This window comes from Callospermophilus lateralis, chromosome 6, assembly GCF_048772815.1.
Source record: "Callospermophilus lateralis isolate mCalLat2 chromosome 6, mCalLat2.hap1, whole genome shotgun sequence".
Classification (NCBI taxonomy): Eukaryota; Metazoa; Chordata; class Mammalia; order Rodentia; family Sciuridae; genus Callospermophilus; species Callospermophilus lateralis.
The window spans coordinates 55,196,836-55,219,096 of record NC_135310.1 but is presented as its reverse complement, the minus strand read 5'-3'; the positions used below and the strand labels follow the sequence as shown (position 1 = coordinate 55,219,096).

Below are 22,261 nucleotides of genomic sequence, written 5' to 3'. Positions count from 1 at the left end.
CCTATTTAGGTTCCTATAAATGGTGTATCAAGGTTTTTGAACACAGAAGTGGATTGCTGGTCCAAATAAAGCTCTTCAACAAGATCTTATTAAGTTTTAAACTGAATTTTAAGTTTTAAATGCAATGTGCATTTGTTGTCTTTGAGAATATTCCTTTGCAACACATGTTAAGAATAGAAGGGCTGGAGTTGTAGCTCAGTGGTAGAGCATTTGCCTTGCAAGTTTGAGGCACTAGGTTTGATCCTAGCACCACATAAAAACAAAGGTATTAAGTCTGTATACAACTAAAAAAATTTTTAAAAATAGAAAAGTCAGTAACTTATGAGACATTAGGTAAAATTAAAAAGTAGTACATATGTGTGCCACTTTTTAATTTTACCTAAAATTAAAATTAAGAGGGAGGCAGACCAGCTGATCAACTCCAGCCCTTTTATTCTTAACATATGTTGCAAAGAAATATTCTCAAAGACAACAAATGCACATTGCATTTAAAACTTAAAATTCAGTGTAAAACTTAATAAGATCTTGTTCAGCTTTATTTGTACATATGTGTGCTAAGCATAGAAAGTGATAGAAATGCTGATTAAAACACCGAAGTAGTTACTAAACATTAAATACACATGAGATACGTGTGTCACTCAGTATTCATGAGGTCACCAATTGGCCACCATGGGTGACATCCATTCTAGCCCCACAGATAAAATCCATAGCTGTTCATAGTCAAATTGGTGAGCTCACAGCTATGACCAGAGCACTCATCCCTGCATCCCTCCAGTTGGGCATCCTTGATCTATACCTTAACTCTGGTCCTGCTAGCCACACCAGCAGCAGGGGAGGCTTAAGAGAAGAAGAGGGAAGGGAGAAGAGAAAGCTGAGGGAGAGAGGGAGGGAGGGGAAGGTTGACCAGCTGATCAGGATTCAGGCAGTGTCCTCCTTACACTCTGTCTGTACTTATCCCAGCTTCCTCCCCTTACTTCCCACTGTGTTTTTTTTAATTGATTCAATAAACCATGTGATTCAAGCATCTTAACTTGTGATTCATAACCTCTGGGATAGCTTACCTAGTAGTATATGTGAGGCTACTGCGTCAAGGTAATTTCCCACATGACAAAACTCATCAGTGTTTCTTAAGCCTTCATGCTGACAGCTAATTGCCTGCCTCCAAGAGCCAATAGAAGAAAAATAAATGATAAGTGGCAACGAATTATTAATAAAAAAAACCTGAAGTAGACAATACTGCCTAGTTCTGTGGCATGGTTACATGACTTTAAGTTGCATACATAAATAGTCATGTTTTCTCTTAGTGAAATTATACTAGCTCAAATTGTTAAATTACCAACATTAGTATTTCATGATATTCCACAAATAAGATAGTGGTTTAGAAAGAGGACTATGATCTCAGGATGCTCAGCCAACTGAACAAGTTTTACTGCCATTATTTTAAAAAGATTCTCACTAATAGTGTGAAGCATTCATTTCAATGCATCTAATATTTATTTACCATATATTTCACATGCATCAGGCACTATGCTGTGTGCTGTAGTGGAGAAAAAAGATGAATATGACAAAGTTACTATCTCTGCAATTTCAGAGTGTGTGGCCTAGATACATAGTATATCAAATAGATTGTTAACACAGTATATCACAGAGCTCTCTACAAGGAGGAAAGAAACTAGCTAACTTCCATGAAATATATGCAAACAAAGTTTTATGGGAATTCAAGGAAGTAATTAATCACATCTATTGAAGAATCCCAGTAAGGTAAAATGGTGCAAACTCTCTTGAGGGTAATTTAACAATGCATATGAAAATCCCTTAACAATGCATATGAAAAGTTTATATTAGTCAAAAACTTGAAACACTCCATATATACAATTGGGGAATGGTTAAATAAAGCATAATACAGATATGTATATGTATGTATGTGTTACACATATGTATATATGTATGTATATACATATTTCTCTGCTTCTTGTATGTGTATATATATATCATAGTGGGGGAAGTTGATAAGGAGAGACTATGTATACTAATAGCGCCTATTATGGTTTGAATGTGGGGTGTCTCCCAAAAGCTCATGTATGATACAATGCAAGAAGTTTTGGAGGAGAAATGACCAGGTTATGAGAGCCTTAATCCACTCAGTGGATTGATTCCCTGATGAGATTAACTGAGTGGTAACTGAAGGAAGGTAGAGTGTGGCTGGAGGAGGTGGTCATTGGGGGAGTGCCTTTGGGGTATATATTTGTTGAGTCTTTCTCTGCTTCTTGATCATTATGTGAGTTGCTTTCCTCTGCCATACTCTTCTGCCATGATGTTCAGCCTCACCTTGAGCCCTAAGGAATGGAGCCTGCTGTCTGTGGTCTGAGACCTCTGAAACCATGAGCCCCCAAATAAACTTTTCCTCGTCTACAATTGTTCCTATCCAGTCCTTTAGTCACAGCAGTGAAAAGGCTGATGGAAACAGCACCATCCAGTGGTAGAGTTATTGGTGACTTTAATTTTCACCATTTTACTTTCTGGGCTCCCTACTATCTAAATTTTCTACCATGAACATATGTCATCTATGAAATAAAAATTAAACTAAATGCTTTTGAGAAAGACTCTATGGAAGAGATAGCATTTGGGAAAGGACCTGAAAGATGAGTGATTTTTTTCACTTGTTTAAGTACAGAGAAAATATTAGAGCTAATAACAAATGTGATTAAAGCTAATGGGATGAAAGTGTTTAGGCAAGTTATAAGTAATACCATCCAGTTAGGTTAGAGCATAGGATACCTGCAGGAAAATAGTGGGAAATGTGCAGGTAGAAAGATTGGATTCAGACCTTGCACTTCAAAGCAGAAGTTCATGTTAAACACAGTAGATAGCACAGGAGGGGAACAAAAAAGAAAAGTGAGCAACAAAGCCTCCTGGATTTGGTCAGATGAGTTCAATAATCTAGAATATTCCTTAGTACTTAGTTCATACAGTAAAAAGTCTTGAACTGTTGCTACATAAAATATCTTCAAATATATCAACACCACCTAAATTACTTCATAATACTATACTCAGCAGGTCTGTGTAGCTTCAAGGACTTATGCCCAAGAAAGGCACATGGAATGAAATTATAACATTTCTACCAAGGCCATGAAATAGGTGACCTATTTGAAACACACACTCATTCAGCCCATGGCTGTCACTGCAGAAAAATTGATTCCAAGTGTATCAACAGGATGTCTGGACATCAGATTCACACTGATACTGTTGTAAATACTTCCAAAATCCAATCCAGAATATTGACCTCCTTCAACATTTTCTTGAGTAAATAGTTGACCTACTAGAAGCTACTTACTATCACTAAGAAAGTAAGAGCAATAAAATATACAGAATCATTCATACTATAGTGCTCCATCCCCAGAATTTGAATATTGTCCTAAAAACAATTAAAATCAATGTAACCCAATAACTATTTGATAAATAGCTTCCATCTGGAGAGCAATTGGCCCTGTGCTAGGTTCTTTATAGTTCTCTGTTTTTAGTACCCACCCCCCAGTAGTCTTGCATGGAAAGTAATTATTCCAATTTTATAGAAAACATAGAATGTGGTTTACGGGGCTTAATTCACAGTCTATTCACACAACTACCAGGTTGTAGCACTAGTATTCAGGTCACTTGAGTTGATAGCCAGCAGCTCTTCCACTGGGCACGATGGACCAACATTTACTATCTGTCCCCAAACCAGCATCCTGAAAATGTCATCAACCTTTTCTTTCCTGTGCCAAAAGTATCAAGACCAGAGCCACTGTGAGAAACCCCAGGGCTCATTTCAGACAGGCAACTGATCTTTCTAGCTAATGAGAATAATAACAACCCAGCAAACAGCACAACCAATAAAAATTTCCAAGGAAAGAACGGTGCCAAATACTTTTGCGGCCAGCTTCTTTCTTTGCCTCAATTGCTAGCAAAATTAAAAATTGGACAGAATAACAGCTATGCCTTTCATTAGTGGGAGGACCAAATAAGCAGGATAAGTCTTCAAATGTAATGTCAATATATTTTAAATATCTGAATTTCTCTTGAAAAATCTCAAGACTGAATTTCAATTTAAAATAGCTATAAATAGCACGTAATGGAGCAAAATATTACTGATTGAGTTAAGTGAGAAAATGAGCAAGAAGCCTTTTTGCTATCTTAATAGAACACAATTCTTTAGAGAAGAAAGTCAATGTTCTAAGAATAGAAAGAACATTCTCTCCCTGAATATCCCACTACTTCCTAACATCACTACACTTTCATCTTACATCCACAGGCAGATTCCTTCTTCCACCCCCAAAGAAAAGGCAGGGATCTGATGGAAATATTTCAGCATCATAGAATATTAGGTTATATTTGAATGAGAAAAGGAACAATACTGAAAAAATGTTATCCATAAGGTCACCAGAAAGCAATAGAGGCAACCAGGGATTAAAAAAAAAAACAAAACAAAACAGTAATCCATTAACAAGTACTCCATTGTTCCCCAGTGCCATTCCTATAGAACCGAGGACAACGAGAAGCAGGAAGGAAACAAGAGAAAGGCCTCTTCACCAAGGGCTCATTCACCCAGCAACCAAACTCTTATCAAGTCCCTCTCTGGCCTTGGCATCAAGGGTAAGAACTTAGATTGGATTTCTCTATTAAACATTTCGGTAGCTCAACATACTTTTACTTTTTAGTATTCATTATGAGATCACGTTTCTATCTTTTCAGCAACATGTTAATCTGAGACTTGTGTATGGGAATATAAAATGATATATCCACTATGAAAAACAGTATGGTTGTTCCTCAAAAATAAATTGAAAATACAGCTACCATATGGTTCATAATCTACTTTGGGGTATATATCCAAAATAACTGAAAGCAGGGTCTGAAAGAGACATGTGTACACTTGTGTTCATAGTAACATCACTCACAATAGGCAAGAGTTGGACGCAACCCAAGCGTCCATTGACAGATGGATGGATAAACAAAATGTGGCATATACATACAATGGAATATTATTCAGCCTGATAAGGAAAGAAATCCTGACACATGCTATAACATGGGGAAAACTTGAAAACATTATGCTCTGTTAAATAAGCCAATTAAGTCAATTCCACTTATGAGTTACCTACAATAGGCAAATTCATAGACAAAAAATAGGCTAGAAGTTACCAAGGGCTACTTGGAGCAAGAAAGGGAGAGTTATTGTTTACTAGATACAGCCTGAGAAAAAGTCCTAGAGATTGGATGCATGATCATGTTGAATACATGAACACTACTGAACTTACACTACTAACTTAATACTATTGAGACATTTAAAAATGATGAAGATAGTAAATTTTATGTTATATGCATTTTACCACAATTAAAAATGAAAAATTAAAAGGGAACTTGTTTATCATGATATTTTTATTATTTAAGCATAGGACCTTGTTTATAGAATATGCTTAATAAATATTTACTGGATGAATAGGCAGACACATGGAGATATGAACAGAAGTCCAACATGTAAACCCATAATTACTCTACCATGAGAACATAGGGAAATGGGCCTTGTGGTTAAGAAGAAATGAAGATTTCTTGCTTTGGTTAAAATTTGACATTACATTTATCATATAGAGTTACTGTGTTTTATCTACCAATGCTATACAACATTTAATATAGATTTAATTGTCTAGTTAAGTAATCCTTATTTTTTATCTTATATCTCTTATACCACTTATACTATACCAAATCTTTTGTCTAAGTGATATTGAAACAAAGAAATTGCACTTTATGTCACCTTTGCTCTTTCCAGTATCTCTCTTAATCCAAAAGGGCAATGTGAAATAAAGCTTATGCTTAACATTGCCAAAGACAAAGCAGGGTAAGTTCCTTGCCCACAGGTTATTAATCAGCTCTCCTCTGGGGCACAGTATTATGAAGCTGTTGTGTGTAATAAACAGCAGGCAAAAAGAATAATCTCCATTTTCCAACTCTGAAGTGCAGGCATGTGCTATAAAACTAAATTGACATCTGTTAGCAGGCTTGTCACATGGATGGTTTTTCCTGCAGAATCTGGAATAAATTAAACCTTAAAATAAAATTTGGAACAGAGAGGCTGTTTTACATAATTCCTTCTAATGGTGTGCTGTGAACCCATCGCACTGATTTTAAAGAGAAGTTCTTGTAAGAAATGTTGCATTATCATTTTAATTGCAAAACTGTTGAATGCCACTCCATGCTAGGAAATTTGTGTTTTTGAAAAAGGTCCTTATGTTTTTAACTAAAAAGTGGTGAATGAAATCTTCTTTTCCTGGTGTTGTCACTGACTGGAAAATAAATCAGGTTTTTACCTCAAAATGAAATTTTGACCACCTTTTCCCAAGCACTTGGAACCTGGTTCTGGGTGTGTCTATTACGCTCAGGCACCTATGAAAACTGGCATGGCTGAGCTCCTTGGGGCAGAAGTGGCCAGCATGGGTGTGACTCCCTCCGAGGACTCACTAATGGGATGGGGAGTGCTCAGGGCTCTTGCTGTCAAAAGGCATTAATCTTTTTTTTTTTTTTTTTAAACACACATAAAGGGATTACAGGGCTGTGTGACCCTGCAAATCTGAGCTTATAGCACAGGATGTGACATTCTTCTACGGAGGCACAATCCCCTTTAGGGAGGAAAGTCACACAAAGAGAAACCCAGGGAACTCATGGTACCTGGAGCTTACAGTTCTCTACGCCTTCAGAATTCACTTGGCTCTCATTCCCCAAACTTTGTCAAAATGGCAAGATTCTCAGGCAAGCCTGCCCACTTCCAGTACAGAGCAACAAAGAAAAACAAATGCCAACTCCCTGGAGGCTAATTTCCTCCATATGTGAAAGCTTCCTCCTTTGTAATAATTCTTTTTTTTTTTTTTTTTGTACTAGGGATAGAACCCAGGGGTGTGTAACCACTGAACCACATCCCCAGCCCTTATATATGCATGGATGTATGGATCAATGGATGGATGGATAGATTTTTTTTTTTTTTATACTGGGGATTGAACTCAACCCAACCACTGAGCCACATCTCCAGACTTATTTTGTTTTTTATTTAGAGATAGGGTGTCACTAAGTTGCTTAGCACCTTGCTCTTACGGGGCTTTTGAATTCGTGGTGATCCTCCTGCCTCAGCCTCCCAAGCCACTGGGATTTCAGGTGTGCACCACTGCACCAAGCCTCTTTGGTAATAATTCTGGACCCCTTCAAAAATCTCAAAGAAGCAACCATCATAATTCTCCAAAAAGAATAATCCTAATTTGGGTCTCATGAAAACTCCTTGCCCCTTTCTTTCCCTAACATGAGTTCATATGCCTGCACAATCTCTCCGATAGCAGAGATGCATGCCATACAGCTTACAATAGGGGAGACTGAGGTACAGGGGACTCGGAGATTTGGTGAGAAGACAGGGAAGATGCCGCAGAAACTGACAGCTGGGCCCCTGCCCTCTTCTTGCTTACATGGTTCTATGTACACGGAGAGGTAGGGGTTTACAAAAGGAAGGCTGAACCACTCAAGTCCTGGGAAGAACACCGTACCCTGAGGTTCCTCACAGAGTGGTGTGGAGTCAGCTTTTGTCACCGTGACAATCAACTTAAAAGAATGACAGGTTTATTTTGGCAAATGGTTTTAGAGGTTTCAGTCCATGGGCAGTTGGCTCCCTCATTCTGGGGCCTGTGGCAAGACAGAACATCACGGCAAGGAACACCTGACAGAGCAAAACCGCTCCCCTCCTGGCAGTCAGGAAATAAAGAGAGAGAGAGAGCAAGGGTCTCAATAACCCCTTCAAGGACATGCCCCAGTGACCTAACTTTCTTCCACTTCCCCTAAGTCCACTTCCTAAAGCTTCCTCCACCTCCCAAGAGCACCACAGACTGGCAAGCAGACTTTTAACATGTGAGCCTCTGGGGGACATTCATAACAGGAGGTATTCATGTCACCTGGGTTAGAGTGGGGTGGGGCTGGTTAAAAATGCACATTCCTGACTCCATGCCTGACCCACTCCATCAGAATCTCTGTGGTTGGTCCTGGGTTTAACATTTTAATCAACTCCCTCTCTAGCTAGAATTCTTAACTTGTGGTATAGCTGTTGTTATTATTTTGGTTTATCATCCAGTGTCTTCCATCCTAACATTAGGGTCTGAGGACCACTTGGTCACACAGGTGGGAGTGGGTCTCTAGGTTCCAGAACACTGTTCACACACCAGCTGGTCAGTCACAGTTTCTGCCCAAGGAACACAGATGGGCGAGTACATCAAAGGAAACAGTTAAATCCTGACATACTTAGTTCTCTCTTTAGATGCCTTTCTAGTCTGTTGTAGCTCCATGTTAGCTGAATACTAAATGGTTTGAAAAACACTAAGAAGAGCCAAGACATTTTTCTCCATGGCCAATCTCACCATTATAGATGAGTAAGCAAAATGGGATTAAAAAAAAAAAACAAAAAACTTATTTCCTAAGTGTTGAGTTGAGAAGTTCTGGACTCACTCTCATTCCCAAGATGGCTTGTCCTTAGGGTCCACTGCAGATTGATGGGGATGGAAAGATGTCTCTGCATTTCAAATTGCAATTCAGCACCATGAATGACTCATTACTGCTAAATTGCCACTGGCTTATTTCACAGAAACACAGCACCTTCGTGATTAAATAGCAATTCCACAAGATGAAGTTGCCTTCAAATACTCTAAATGATACACATCTCTCATTGAAAAAGGAATATAAATGAATTTAGGTAGGAGATTACACTGGGACCTAAAAGAATCACCTGCTTCTGCCTTTACCACATCATATCAGGTTTTCTATAAGATTTCTGTTTTAGTCAGCTTTTTTTTTATCACTATGGCCAGAAGACCTAACAAGAATAATTTTAGAGGAGCAAAAGTTTATTTGGGGGCTAAAAGTTATAGAAGTCTTAGTCCATAGATGGCCAACTCCAAAGCTCTGAGGAGAGGTAGAACCTCATGACAGAAGGGCACAGAGGGAAGCAGCTCAGGTCATGGCAACTAGGAAGTGCAGAGAGCTCCATTCACCAGGAACAACACATAAACCCCAAAGACATGCCCCAGTGACCCACCTCCTCCACTCATACCCTACTTGCCGACAGTTATGTCCCAGTTACTCCTTATCAGTAGATCAATGCACTGATTAGGTTAAGGCTCTCATAACCCAGTCATCTCACCTCTCAGCTTTCTTGCATTGTCTCATCCATGAGCTTCTGGCAAAAACCTTGTCTATACCATACAGTTTCCCACCCAAATATTCTTCTGAAATATCAGTAACCTTCCATAAGATTCCTAGATGCTCAAGTTTGCTGCTTATAGTTCTGGGGCAGGTTGTGTCTAAAGATAAGGTATTCAAACCCTAGTTCCTTACACATTTTACTTAGGAATGTGCTAGACAGAAAGTCACCTTGACAAGCACCCTATGTGTTTCTAGAGCATTTCACTAGGAATCTGGAGTGGAAGTCCCTATGATCAGGGGTCTTGGCCCATATGGCACAAGCTCAGTTAGGAACATATATCTCAGAAGCAGGGCCTCAGTTCAGTTCAAGGATAAATCATTAATCACCTAGAAATTAGGTATGGCTGAGCCTTGATCTGATGGGGTAGGCCAGCAAGGGGTATTTTTAAATAAAATATATTCCCTCTTGAGGAAGAATTTGTTCCAGTATCATAGCTACTACAGAAATATTGTGCAATAGGCTGCAGGTGGGAAAATGATCTGGAGAAAGGCACAGCATCTGCCCCTCACACCACCTTGACAGGGACTAGGGCTGAGGGCAAGAGAAGACATCAACAGGACACAATGTGGCCCAGTGCTCAGGTTCTGGAGGATACCACCCTGGTTCAAGTCCCAGCATTGTCAATTGCGATTAAATAGCCTTTGGTCCTGTGTTTCTCCAAGTGTGGTACAGACCTTGCTACTCACAGTTTCCCAATTTGCAGCATTAGCTTCACCTCAGACTTCACTAGAAACACAGAATCCCAGCCCTGCCCCAGACATCCTGCATTACCACTTGCATTTTAATTAAATTCCCTAGTTGGCTCACATATACATTACATTTCAAAATAATGATATATAACATGATTTGGAGGCAATATAAATAAACACTTCAAAAATCATTCATTTATTAGGTTTGTTTAATATGTACTAGTAAGTATAACCAGGACAATTAACCCATGAGCCCATGGATATTATTTCTCCAAATGATTCTAAGAAACTTGAATTCATTTAAAGTATTTAAATGAAAGTATGCACCCCACCTTATGTTAAACACAAAGCAAAAAGGTAGAAATATTTCCAAAAAGACAAAAAGAAAAAGAAGAAATCAGGATTCAAAAAGAGATAAACATCTCATTTGACCAGAATATAGAACAGTAAGCAGGACTAAAGTCAGGATGTTCTGGGTTTCCATCTTAAAGCAGATGACAGTGGTGCTGGGCTACATGTCCTACAGAGAACAGGATTTAATGCTACTCCCTGAGATAGGAGCCAGAGCCAGGTTCATTGATCAAAGCTAGGGGCTGGGGTAGAGCTCCCTAGTTCCAGAAAGGAGCTGAAAGTAAACTGCTAACAACCCCTCACTGGAGTTTGACTTAAACTAGCCACTGACCTAAGGAGATGAGAAAAGAGAGACACACCCTAGGAAATATCAAATGAAACAGCCCCCAGAGGGTTCAGGGGTAGAATATTCCCAATGTCATGGGAGAAGTAGCAGTTCCCAAATGCTTATATAAGACTGGGTCCCAAAGGCTATTATAAAATCACTAGGCAGAAAAAGTTAAGCCAAAAAAGAAAGAAAAAAGCAAAGCAAAACAAGACAAACCCTTTTACTGAAAATGAGCCAGCAAACCAAAATTCCAAAATACACATAAAATCAAAGGATAAGAGAAAGAGACAGCCAAAACAAAAACAAAAATATTAATTTATTGCAAGATTAAATGAATTTTATTGAACAGTAGGTTTAGGATACTCACAGCAATCAAAAAGAATATGTATTTCCATAAGCATATAAGCAATAATAATACATTATTAACACATATACCCCAGATAGAGCACTAATCTCCAGGACATATAAAGAACTCAAAAAACTTAGCTCCAAAAAACAAATAACCCAGTCAATAAACGGGTTAAGGAATTGAACAGACACTTCACAGAAGAAGACATACAATCAATCAACAAATATATGAAAAAAGGTTCAACGTCTCCAACAATTAGAGAAGTGAAAATCAAAACTAAGATTTCATCTCACTCCAGTCAGAATGGCAATTATAAAGAATACATGAAATAATAAGTGTTGGCGAGGATGCGGGGGTAAAGGTACACTCATACATTTTTAAATAAAACATGAAAACTACAAAATAAAGGATGGACAGGAAAAACACCAATTAAAAATCTTAGAAGTGAAATATGTAGACTTTCTCTATATAAATTTCAACAAATAATATAAACTCTCAATTGGATATAGTTGAATAAAAAATTAAAGAATTGGAAGCTTGTACTGAGGAATTCACCCTAAAGTAAGACAGTGAGACATTTTAAAATATGAAAAAGCAATTAAGAGAGAAGAAAAATAGATTGACTCTAAAATTTATCTAAAAGGAATTGAAATTTATCTAAAAAAATAGAAAATGGAGAAGTGTGTTAGTCAGCTTTCCATCACTATGACAAAATTCCTGAGATAAACAACTTATAAGAGGAGGTTTTTGACTCACAGTTTCAAAAGTTCTAGTTTATAGTCAAATGACTCCATTGCTTTTAGGTCTGCGACATGGCAGTACACTGTGGCAGGAACACATGGTGGAGGAGGCTACTTACCTCATAGCAGCTGGGAAGCAAAAGAGGAAGGGATGGAGGTCACAATATTACCTGCAAGGGCACACCCCCAATGAGCTAACTTTCTTTCCCTAGGCCCCACTTTTTAAAGGTTCCACCACATCCCAATAACCCAAAACACCAAACTGAGGACACTTGGGCTTTGAGGGGACATTCCAGATTCAAACTATAGAGAGAAACAACTGAAAATAACACACACACACACACACACACACACACACACACACATAAATGAGAATACAACTGTGTGGAAATTTCATAAGAAGTAGAATTGATGAATTTGCATTTGCAATGTAATAGATTTTTCCAGACTGTCCTGCAGAAAAGGTTGTACCAAGTTAAATTCCTGCTATTTTTTATCCTTGATAACCTGATAAAAACATGTTTACACATAGCTTTATTTGAATTTTTCTTAATATGAGCAAGCTTAAGTGACTTCACCTATGAGCCATCTGATTTTCTTTTCTGGGAACTATTTTTTCATCAGGATTTTTAGTTTTTTGTTTTTGTGTGGTGTTGGGTATCAAACCCAGGGCCTCACACATTTTAGGCAAACACTCTACCTGCTGAGCTATATCTCCTGCCCTTTATCAATTGTTTCTTCATCCAATTTCCTATCAAATTGTGCTTTGGGTCCTTATTGATTTATTGAAACCCCTTTATGCCAGTGAAATTAGTATTTTGCTTATTAAATGAGTTGTGACCATGTTAAATAAACAGATTAATATAAGAAAGATTAAATCATTATGATGATGAGTCTTCCTCTCAAAGAATGTGTTATGGCTTTAAATTTGCTCAAGTTTTCTTTTAAATTTTCCTTATAGATCCTATATTTGACTTTTTAAGATTTTAATCTTATTTGCTGCTTTTAAAAATGGCTTATTTTCTTCCTTCTTATATTTGAACTGGTTTTTATTTATAAAAGTGTAGTTTTAAAATTTTTGTGTATTGTACTCAGATAACACACTGAATTCTTATAGTTTGATATTTTTTGTTATATTTTTGAATTTTCCAGTATATAATCATATTATCTTCAAATAGTAAGTCCTTAAATAATAATACATCTACAAATAATAATAAATTTTTTACCTCATTCATTTGGTTTTTTTTTTTTTTTTTTTTTTGTGGTGCTGGGGATTGAACCCAGGGCCTTGTGCATACACTCTACTGAGTTATATCTCCAGCCCTCTTCTGTGTTTTTATACCTAAAATTTCTCTCTTTTCTGATTATACTAGCTAAAACCTTAAGAAATATGTTAAATAGCAATGGGGATTTCACCCTGTATAATTCCAGTTATGTAACATTCTTGAAAATGGCAAAATTATAGAAATGGAAAAGCAGATTAGTGATTAGTGGCTACTGGGGTTAGGGAAGGCGATAAGGGCATGAGACAGGTGTGGCTATCAACAGGGAGCATGATGCTTGTGGTGCTAGAAAAGTTCAATATCTGAGTCACATCAATGTCAATCTCCTGGTTGTGATGTTACACTACAGATTTGCCACTCAGAAAAATTATGTAAAGGACACATGGAATCTCCATGTTATTTCTTACAACTGCATGTGAATCTATAATTGTCTCAAAATATTTTTTTTAAAAAAGTGCTCTAGTTTTTTCAAGTGATGATGATAGACATCCTAGTTTTTTTTTTTTTAGATTTTTAAAAAATTATTTATTTATTCTAATTTGTTATACATGATGGCAGAATGCAATTCATTTCATATTACACATATAGGGCACAATTTTTCAAGTCACTGATTGTACACAAAATATTTTCACACCATTCGTGTCTTCATGCATGTACTTAGGTTAATGATGTCTAACTCATTTCACTATCATTCCTACTCCCTTGCTTCTTCCCTTCCCCTCCTTCCCCTTTGCCCTTTCTAAAGTTTCTCCATTCCTCCTATGCATCCCCCATTGCCATTATGAGTCAGCATCCTCATATCAAAGAAAACACTGGGCCTTTGATTTTCTGGAATTGGCTTGCTTCACTTAGCATTATATTCTCCAACTCTATCCATTTACCTGAAAATGATGATTTTATTCTCTTTTAATGCTGAGTAATGTTCCATTGTGCATATACACCAAAGTTTCCCTATCCATTCGTCTACTGAAGGGCGTCTGGGCTGGTTCCACAGTTTAGCTATTGTGAATTGTGCTGCTATAAACATTGAGGTGGCTGTGTCCCTGTAGTATGCTGTTTTTAAGTCCTTTGGTATAAACCAAGGAGTGGGATAGCTGGGTCAAATGCTGGTTCCATTCCCAGTTTTCCAAGGAATCTCCATACTGCTTTCCATATTGGCTGCACCATTTGCAGTCCCACCAGCAATCTATGAGTGTGCCCAATTTATTTGGAAGAATAGAAATTAGTCCAGCTATATCAGTAATCATAATAAATATAAATTCAAATGAATTAAGGATACCTGTTTAAAGACAGAGATTATCTGATTTGATTTTAAAACACTCCAGACTTACATTGAATATGTTGCCCTTATAGGCTACACACAAAAATAAAATTCTATCCAAAGAAGGAAAATAAAAGAACACAGAAATGCTATTTCATATACTGATCAAAAGAAAGTGGGTATCACTGAACGAACAGCAAACAAAACAGAGTTTTAGGCAAAAAAAAAAAAGAAAGATTTCTAAAAATAAAAAGTGGCATATACATATGGTCAAATTTCCTTCCTGAAAGAGTATATCATGTTCTATTTCCAGTAGCAAAGCCTGAGTATTATTCCCCAAAGTATTCCAATACAGGACAGTATCAATAATTTGTTATTTGTCAATTAGGTAAACAAAAAGAAAAGATCTTTTCATAGTTTAAATTTGAAGCCATGCTCTCTCAAACACAGAAATCATACAACAAAGCTGATGGTTTGAAATCAATGGCAAACTCCCAGCCCAGGGAGGCAGAAACAGTACTTCTTTTAGGGCCCAAGGGGCCACTGGGCCACCGTAGGGTAGTGACAGGGGTAAGGGAGGGAGGAAGCCTTCCTGCGGACCAGCAGGAAGCCCAGTTCTTCCAGGTCTTCTAACCACTGAGCCCCTGCCCCTGAGGTTGACATCTGCTCATGTGGAACAGATTCCAATTAATTCTCAGCAGTTTGTTTAATTTCTATACAGAAAAGTATTTACTTTCTATACAATCACCAGAAAGCTGTTGGGTGCCCCAGGCACAAACACTTAACAATTCTCTTACAAGAAAGTCTGAAGGACCAATTGCCCTTTGGTTTCACACAAAGCTTTCATTAAAACTCAACAGGAATTAGGTGCAGTTAGCAATTTTCAGAGAAATCTCTGCTATATTTTCCCTGAAAACAAAGAAAGGAAAAAAAAAAAAAAAGACAGGATTTTCTATAAAATTTAGCAAAAGGTTACTGAATTTGATGATAATAATTCTTTGAATTTACTGAAAACAAATGAGCAATTAATCCGTGCCAGGCTTTCTGCTGGAGACTTTTACACTGTGTTCTCAGATCTAATTCTCCAAACAAGTCATACTTTGGGCAGCATTATTGTCCTCATTTTACTGACAATCAAACTGAGTGTCAGAGAGGTTAAATTACTTGCCCATTGCCAGACTCTAATAAGCAGATTCATGATTCACATGGAGATGGATGGGTTCACAAAGGTGAACTCTGGGGCAGCCCTGGTATTCATATTATCAGCAGTGTAGTTAAGACTGAAAATAAAAGTAATAGTTGTAATTTCTCATTAACAAGCCTGGATCATTTAGAAAACTCTGAAGATGCAATAACATTGTGGGGAAGCATACAGTATGATTAATGCAAGCAGAAACTTTCTATACGTTCTGGAAAAAATTCATATGTTCAGTTAACAGCAACAACCACTTGAGCAGAGTAGACAGTTAATCATTCTCAATAATGCTGGATCCAGGAGATATTATTTCCTGACAGGCTGGGCTGCTGGTCCGCATGGTTTTGCTGATACAGCTGCTCTGCTTGATGCTCTAGAAAGGTTTTTTTTTTTTTTTTTTTTTTTTAATTTATAGTTTGAAGTTAAAATTAGCAGAGTTTTAAAAACAATACAAAAGCCCCATACATCTTTCTGTCACTATTACCTTATTCTGTCCACATCTTGCCACACTTTTTGCTTGAGTGGCTAGGATCTAGGTTTGGATCCAGAGAAGATGAAAAATAGCCAGGTGGAAATTATTACAAAACCGGACAAGACATTTTAAAGTTATGCAGGAAAAAAAATTTTTTTAATTGCTTTGATTTCTAGAGTCACTATCAGAATCAGTGAGTAAAGAAAGAAAGACAAACACAAGGACGTTTTATAGTATTCTATTTGCTTCTCCTGCCACAGCCGCATCCTATTTACTGATGTCTGTTTGAAAACAGACCAGGCCTGCTACAGGCCACAAAAAAGGTTTCCTTTTATCTGGCACTGCATAGTTCCTAGAAGCAAGGTCCTGATGGAAGAAATCACTCACCAATGAATTTAGTTTTTGTTGTTTTGTTTTGAAGCACTTCAATCAAACACACACACACACACACACACACACACATACACACACACACACACACACACACACACACACACCCTCTATGAGAAAAGATAAATATTCCTTAAATTCTTCTTCAATGAAGGATATTTTTAAAGTGACAAATTCTTACCTGGCAATTCTGAGCCAGATCACTCTCAATGTTATTAAAGTTTTTAATAAAAATGAGTAGCCTTAGGAATATAAACAATCCTTCAAAGCCTTTTCCTTTTTTTAGATATTATTGTAAATACTTGTGCTATCTCAGGGGCAGTGTTGCAAAAGGGCTTCAGACTTTATCCCCATTATAAAGGTTTTGCTTGCTGCAGCTCCCAGGGAGCTGAGCAAACATAATTCAGGTATGTACTTTGTTATCCCAAAACACATTCTAGGTTGGAAATGCAGTTACATCAATTATATCCCACAGATCACTTTTTCAAAGCCTTATTCTATCCTCAGTTTTAGCAAATAATTTACTAAAATAATGAAAAAAATGCAAAATGGCATTGGATTTCACCTCTTTTCTCTTTTCAGTCTACTTGAAGAGTGAGGGAAGAGAAGACCAGAAAGTAAATGGGATGAAGGAGGACCAGCAAGACTCCTCACTGAATACAGAGAATAAGTATTATATCTTTGAATAATCTAGAGTTGACATATTAGAGAATCGTTTGCCAAAGAAATGGCAAAAAATAAAATTTTGAAAAGAATGCTCCTGCTTCTTTTCACACTTACTAAACAATTCATAGCATATGAATAAAAAAAATTCTGTTCAGAGATTTTACCCAAAAAGTACTATGTAGGTTTCATTAAGATTCCTGACTATTAAATGCTAATCACTCTCAGTGGCAAAGGAAAATACAAATCAATAGTTAATCACATGTTAAAAGAACAGTAAGTTCTTTGATGTTGTTCTGAAACGAAGCTTCAGCTGTCTAGTTCAAGGGAATTTTTTTTTTTTTTTAAAGAAAAGGAGAAAGAATGAAGCAGGGAAATCTTAGAGATCAAGAAGCCAACTCAAGTTCAAATTTGATTCCCACACATCCTGTTTTTCAGATAGACAATCATTTTGACATGTTCTAAATCACATGGCATCTCTGACTGGGAAGGATAGGCGAAGACAGGCCAAATCTAAGAACGGCTGGAGATCAAACACCAGCTAGCTGCACTCAGAACTTCTTGAGCATTAGCCCAGGACTGCAATTAGCTCTGGTATATCATGCTAGAAATTGCTTTCAAGGAACACAGTTCAAAGATCCAGTTTCTCTTTTGCTGTCCATTTACAAATAAGTATTTGCAGAAATTTGACATCCTTTGACATAATTATATAAATAGCACATACAGAATGTCTGTTCAATTTCATAAAGCAAATTTTAATCAAAGTTACACAGATTTCTGAATACTAAGAGCCTGGAGGCTCAAAATAGAAAACATGTTATAATAGTGAGAAATACTATACATGAGTAATCTCTTATCAAACATAAGCATAAGCCTGGCTCTGATTATATTTTTGTATATGAGGGCAACATAAATAGTTTGGTCTTTCTGGAAATTTTAAATCCATTCCTAAACAGAAAAGATACACTCCAGCCTGAGTATTAGATCTCTTAGTCTTCTTGCCCAGTCTTAGCCAAGATCTTAGCATTACTCAACAGCAACTATAATTTTCAAATCAATTTAAATATCTCTATCCTTGTCAAAACTTTTTATCTACGGAGCTGACTATAAATAATGGTGGATGATCAGTAAGATTCAAACTGGACCTTCAACTGGGCAATCTCGATGTTATCTGTGGCTTGCATTTTTTAGGGAAAAGAGTTTATGGGTTTGTTCAATTTACTGGACTATGAAACCAAATGAAAAGCCTCACCTTGTGATGTCCAAATTCATTCAAAATGCTTCCCAGTTTTCTGGTGTTGCTATGTAATTTGGGGGCAGCAACAGCTGGATGGGGATCCCGCCAATCAATGGACAAGCGGTGATACCAAAGGCGCTGACTTTCCAGAATGTGAGCTGATTTGACACTAGGATCAAAACGATGCACTTCACATCCCTCGTTGGCCATGCTCACCTCAAAATGAGTATCATCGCTTCCCAGCCTGGAGAGGAAGAGGGTAGAAACCAGTTAACAACAACAACAACAACAACAAAATATAGTAAAGCAAACTGTCAGACTACCAGAATAACAGATCCAAGGCCAATTTTCTTAGTCATATCAAACCTTCTCTCTCTCTCTCTCTCTCTCTCTCTCTCTCTCTCTCTCTCTCTCTCTCTCTCTTTTTTAAATATGTGTCTAATGTACACATGAAATAAACTTTCTTTCAAAAAGAAAAAAAAAAAAAGTATTACAGCTCAAAGCCTCTGGATAAAAGACAGAGAAATTATCTGCTCAAAACAGACCAGAAAATCAAGTACTTCAACATGTAGAAGCATAACAAAGTGATTTTTTTAAAAGATGTAAATCATAGTAGCAATGAGACAAAGAAGAATATTCACTAGTCTTGAGATTTTGCTCAGAATATGACAAAAAATATAAGCCCCATATTAGTTCCTTGAGAAGATTTTCATTCTACTAACGAGGTAATTTGTCTCCATTCTAATGACCCAAGAGCTGTGTATGCAATTTGGCTTAAAGACAACAGCTGTTTTCTTAGAAATTTTCTTAGAAATGGTGTGTATTTTAAAACGGTTAAAGAAAAAGTCAAATATACACTACATCCAGGACACAAGAAGCAGAAGGGTTTCCTTACCTCAATTCACATCCACAAAGGAAAGAAATCATGAATTAATTAGAATTAAGTACCCAATTGGGTACTTACAACATACTTACAAATATTTGAATTTACTCAGAAATATTTCTTATTTAATGGCATAAGAATCATCACTTTGATTAAAGCACTGATTTGAATGAAAAGCATAAAATTAAGCCAGAAAGGGTGATTTAAAAAAAAAAAAAATGGTGATTATGGCTTCTCTGCCCAAAATACTATAATTACATGTGGTTTAGGATAGCCAAAATTCACAGGGTATCCATAATACATGGCCAAACCTGAACCTAGTGCAGAAATAACTTTATTCTCCTAGACTCCATTTCAGACTATTGCCTAATTTGGAAATACAGAAGTTCGGTGGGTAAGAATTGTTCCCCAGATTTTACTTGATTAAATCTTCAATGTAGACATCCTCCACTAGACATTCTTAATAGTCTTATTGGCCTCATCCTCCCCCTTCACCCTACTGCCACTGGGATCCATGATGTGTCCGTCAAAGAATCAAAGGATTCTCTGATGTCCCTCAATTACAGTTCTTTCAATTCTCTTTGGCTAAAAAAAAAAAAAAAAAAAAAAAAAGATTCAACAGTCCTCTCAAACATTCCCATTTCTTCTACTATGCAATCCTCCCTATTTTCTATTTCCTTTTGAATCCATATAGTTCAGACCACTGTTACTCTACCCAGTTTCCTCCCATATTTTCTATGACCTAATCTGGTGTGGCAGATTGACTCGCTGGCCTTAGTTCTTTATCCCTCCCTCATCCATGCTACGGCCATGCTCATCTATCCTTTCTGAACCTTGATTTTTTGACTTGGTCATGTGACTTCCTTTATGGGAGGAAGTAACAGTAAACCATTTGTGATCCTAGAAATTGAGTGCTTCTGTTTACTCTCATGTATCATCACAGTGATAAAAAATTTGTCTTGGGTAACTTGCTGGTCTCAAGAAAATATGAGTTATGAGGAGCACAGACAACCCCAGCTAGCCCCCCAGCCTTCCATAAAAAACAGAACTGCCCTTGCCCATTTCATCATGAAATAAATCCTCCCAATTGAGCCCAGCCCAGGCTGGGTCAGCTGAAGCCTAGATGACCTGAAGACATATTAGCAGTAATAAATAACAGTGATACTTAAGCCCCTGAGTTTTAGAGTGATGTGTTACACAGCAATAGCTAATTGATATGCCTGGCATTAAGTATGAATCCAAGAGTTTCAGCTAAAACTACAAAGCATTTTTCCTTAGCAGATTTGGTTCCATATAGGTGAGAATATTGTAAAAGTTGTCTGTCCCAAATGATTTTTCATCTCATTAAATTTGTTGACTCTTAGATGAGCAAAGCAGTATAATCATAGGTAAGTTAATAAAAGGACAGTTTTGTATCTGCAATTATGTCAAAATTTACTTGTTAAATACAATTTGCATATAAACCCTCTAGTGTAAAAATGTGCATACTTTCTTCCTCTGAATTTTCAGAATTTTTTTTCAAGCAAACATTTTATACTCTAAAATATATATAAATATTTATACTTAAGTATAAAATTTATAAGTATAAATCACATATATAATATATTTATATTTATATGCCAAATCATAGGTATATGTATATATGATTTAAATCAAGACCTAAAAATATCTTAATCATTAAATAAGTCACATACTCTTCTGTAATTAATTTTTTTTGGCAAGGCAAAAAATTATATATTGATATCATCATTTACAATTTAAACTAGTTTCTATAATTAAAAAATAACAAATACTCATAGAAAAAATCAAATGGTACTAAATACATAAGTGAAAAGTAAGTTTTCTACTATTAGAAATTGTAGCCACTAATTTCCAGAGATTAACATGATTAGTAGTTATTTGTGTATCTTTCCAGAAATTTTCTACACATACACAAGTGTCTTCTATTATAAATTATTATAAGAAAACACATACATATATGGTGGGGGAACTATCTTGCATGATACATTAGATATCATGAAACTATTTATAATTTATAGTTTTTATTAACTTATGTTTACTTTCACTCAATCCATTTAATCTTAAAATATAAATATGAACTTGTATTGGAAAGAAATATACAACACTTAATTGGCATCTATAATTTTTATTTATTTGAAATGGTACTTTTTTAGGCTTAAATTAGTCAAGTTTGTGGTAGAGATAAAAGCAAGAGGAAGAATAAATGGAATATACAAAGATGTCACAAAATATGGTCCAAAGTAGTAAAACCAAGAGTCAAATCCAATCTGATAGTTCTAAGGCATGTACTCTCTATACTCTACATCACAGCAGGTGAGCACAAGATACTGGTTCATGGAGGGAATATTTATAACCTCAGGAATATAGGAAATTGTCTGTTACTAGATAGTTAAGCTCCATGAAGAAAAAAGCTTGCTCATTTCTGAATCCCCAGTGCTATGTAGATAAATTATGTTACACAGACTTACAGAATGCTGCCCTGAGTGAAAGAAGACTTTTAGATATGTTCTAAAATTGCCAGAATATACAGCACAATATCCAAATATAGTATATGTGGTGGGCTACATTTTGCTGAATCAATAATATAAATAAAAATATTTAAAGCGTACTTCTTATGTGCAAGGCACTATATTGGACACAAGGGACAAACAGATAAATTAGTAATGAAGAAAGATTTTTGAACAAATAACTATAATAAAGCAACAACTATTATTTGTAGCAAAGAGTGTACTTAGGGGCTGGGATTGTAGCTCAGTGGTAGAGCACATGCCTAGCATGTAAAGCACTGGGTTCAATCTTCAGCACCACTTAAAAATAAAATAAAATAAAGGTAGTATGTCATCTATAACTAAAAATATTTTTTTAAAAAGACGTGTTCTTAGTCTACAAGAAAACCATTTTCGTCTATTATTTAACCAGAAAGAGAATTCACTGTTCCTTTTAATTCATACAAATATTTTACTTAACATATATTCCATGAAGCAAGGAATATAGATCATGTGGCTTCCATCTCAAAGTCTAAGACAGCTGTTTCATTTTCTGCCATCTTTTCTGTATTGCAGCTATCAGGAAAGGTAAAGGGGAAGCCACAGTCACATCTTTCCTCTTGAGGCTACGGCCTAAAAGTTGCACACATCACT

General features: G+C 36.4%; 2 protein-coding genes across 2 annotated transcripts in view; one reads left to right on the top strand and one right to left on the bottom strand.

Moving 5' to 3' along the window:
* Positions 1 to 22,261, top strand: part of Amd1 (adenosylmethionine decarboxylase 1) — a 530,556-nt gene that overhangs the window by 30,119 nt on the left and 478,176 nt on the right. The window lies entirely within an intron of this gene.
* The window catches only part of Mettl24 (methyltransferase like 24), a 92,089-nt gene that overhangs the window by 20,776 nt on the left and 49,052 nt on the right, over positions 1 to 22,261 (bottom strand). Inside the window, exon 4 of the mRNA XM_076859843.2 lies at positions 18,233 to 18,461. Coding sequence (XP_076715958.2) covers positions 18,233 to 18,461 — 229 coding nt within the window. The remainder of the gene's footprint in view (positions 1 to 18,232; positions 18,462 to 22,261) is intronic.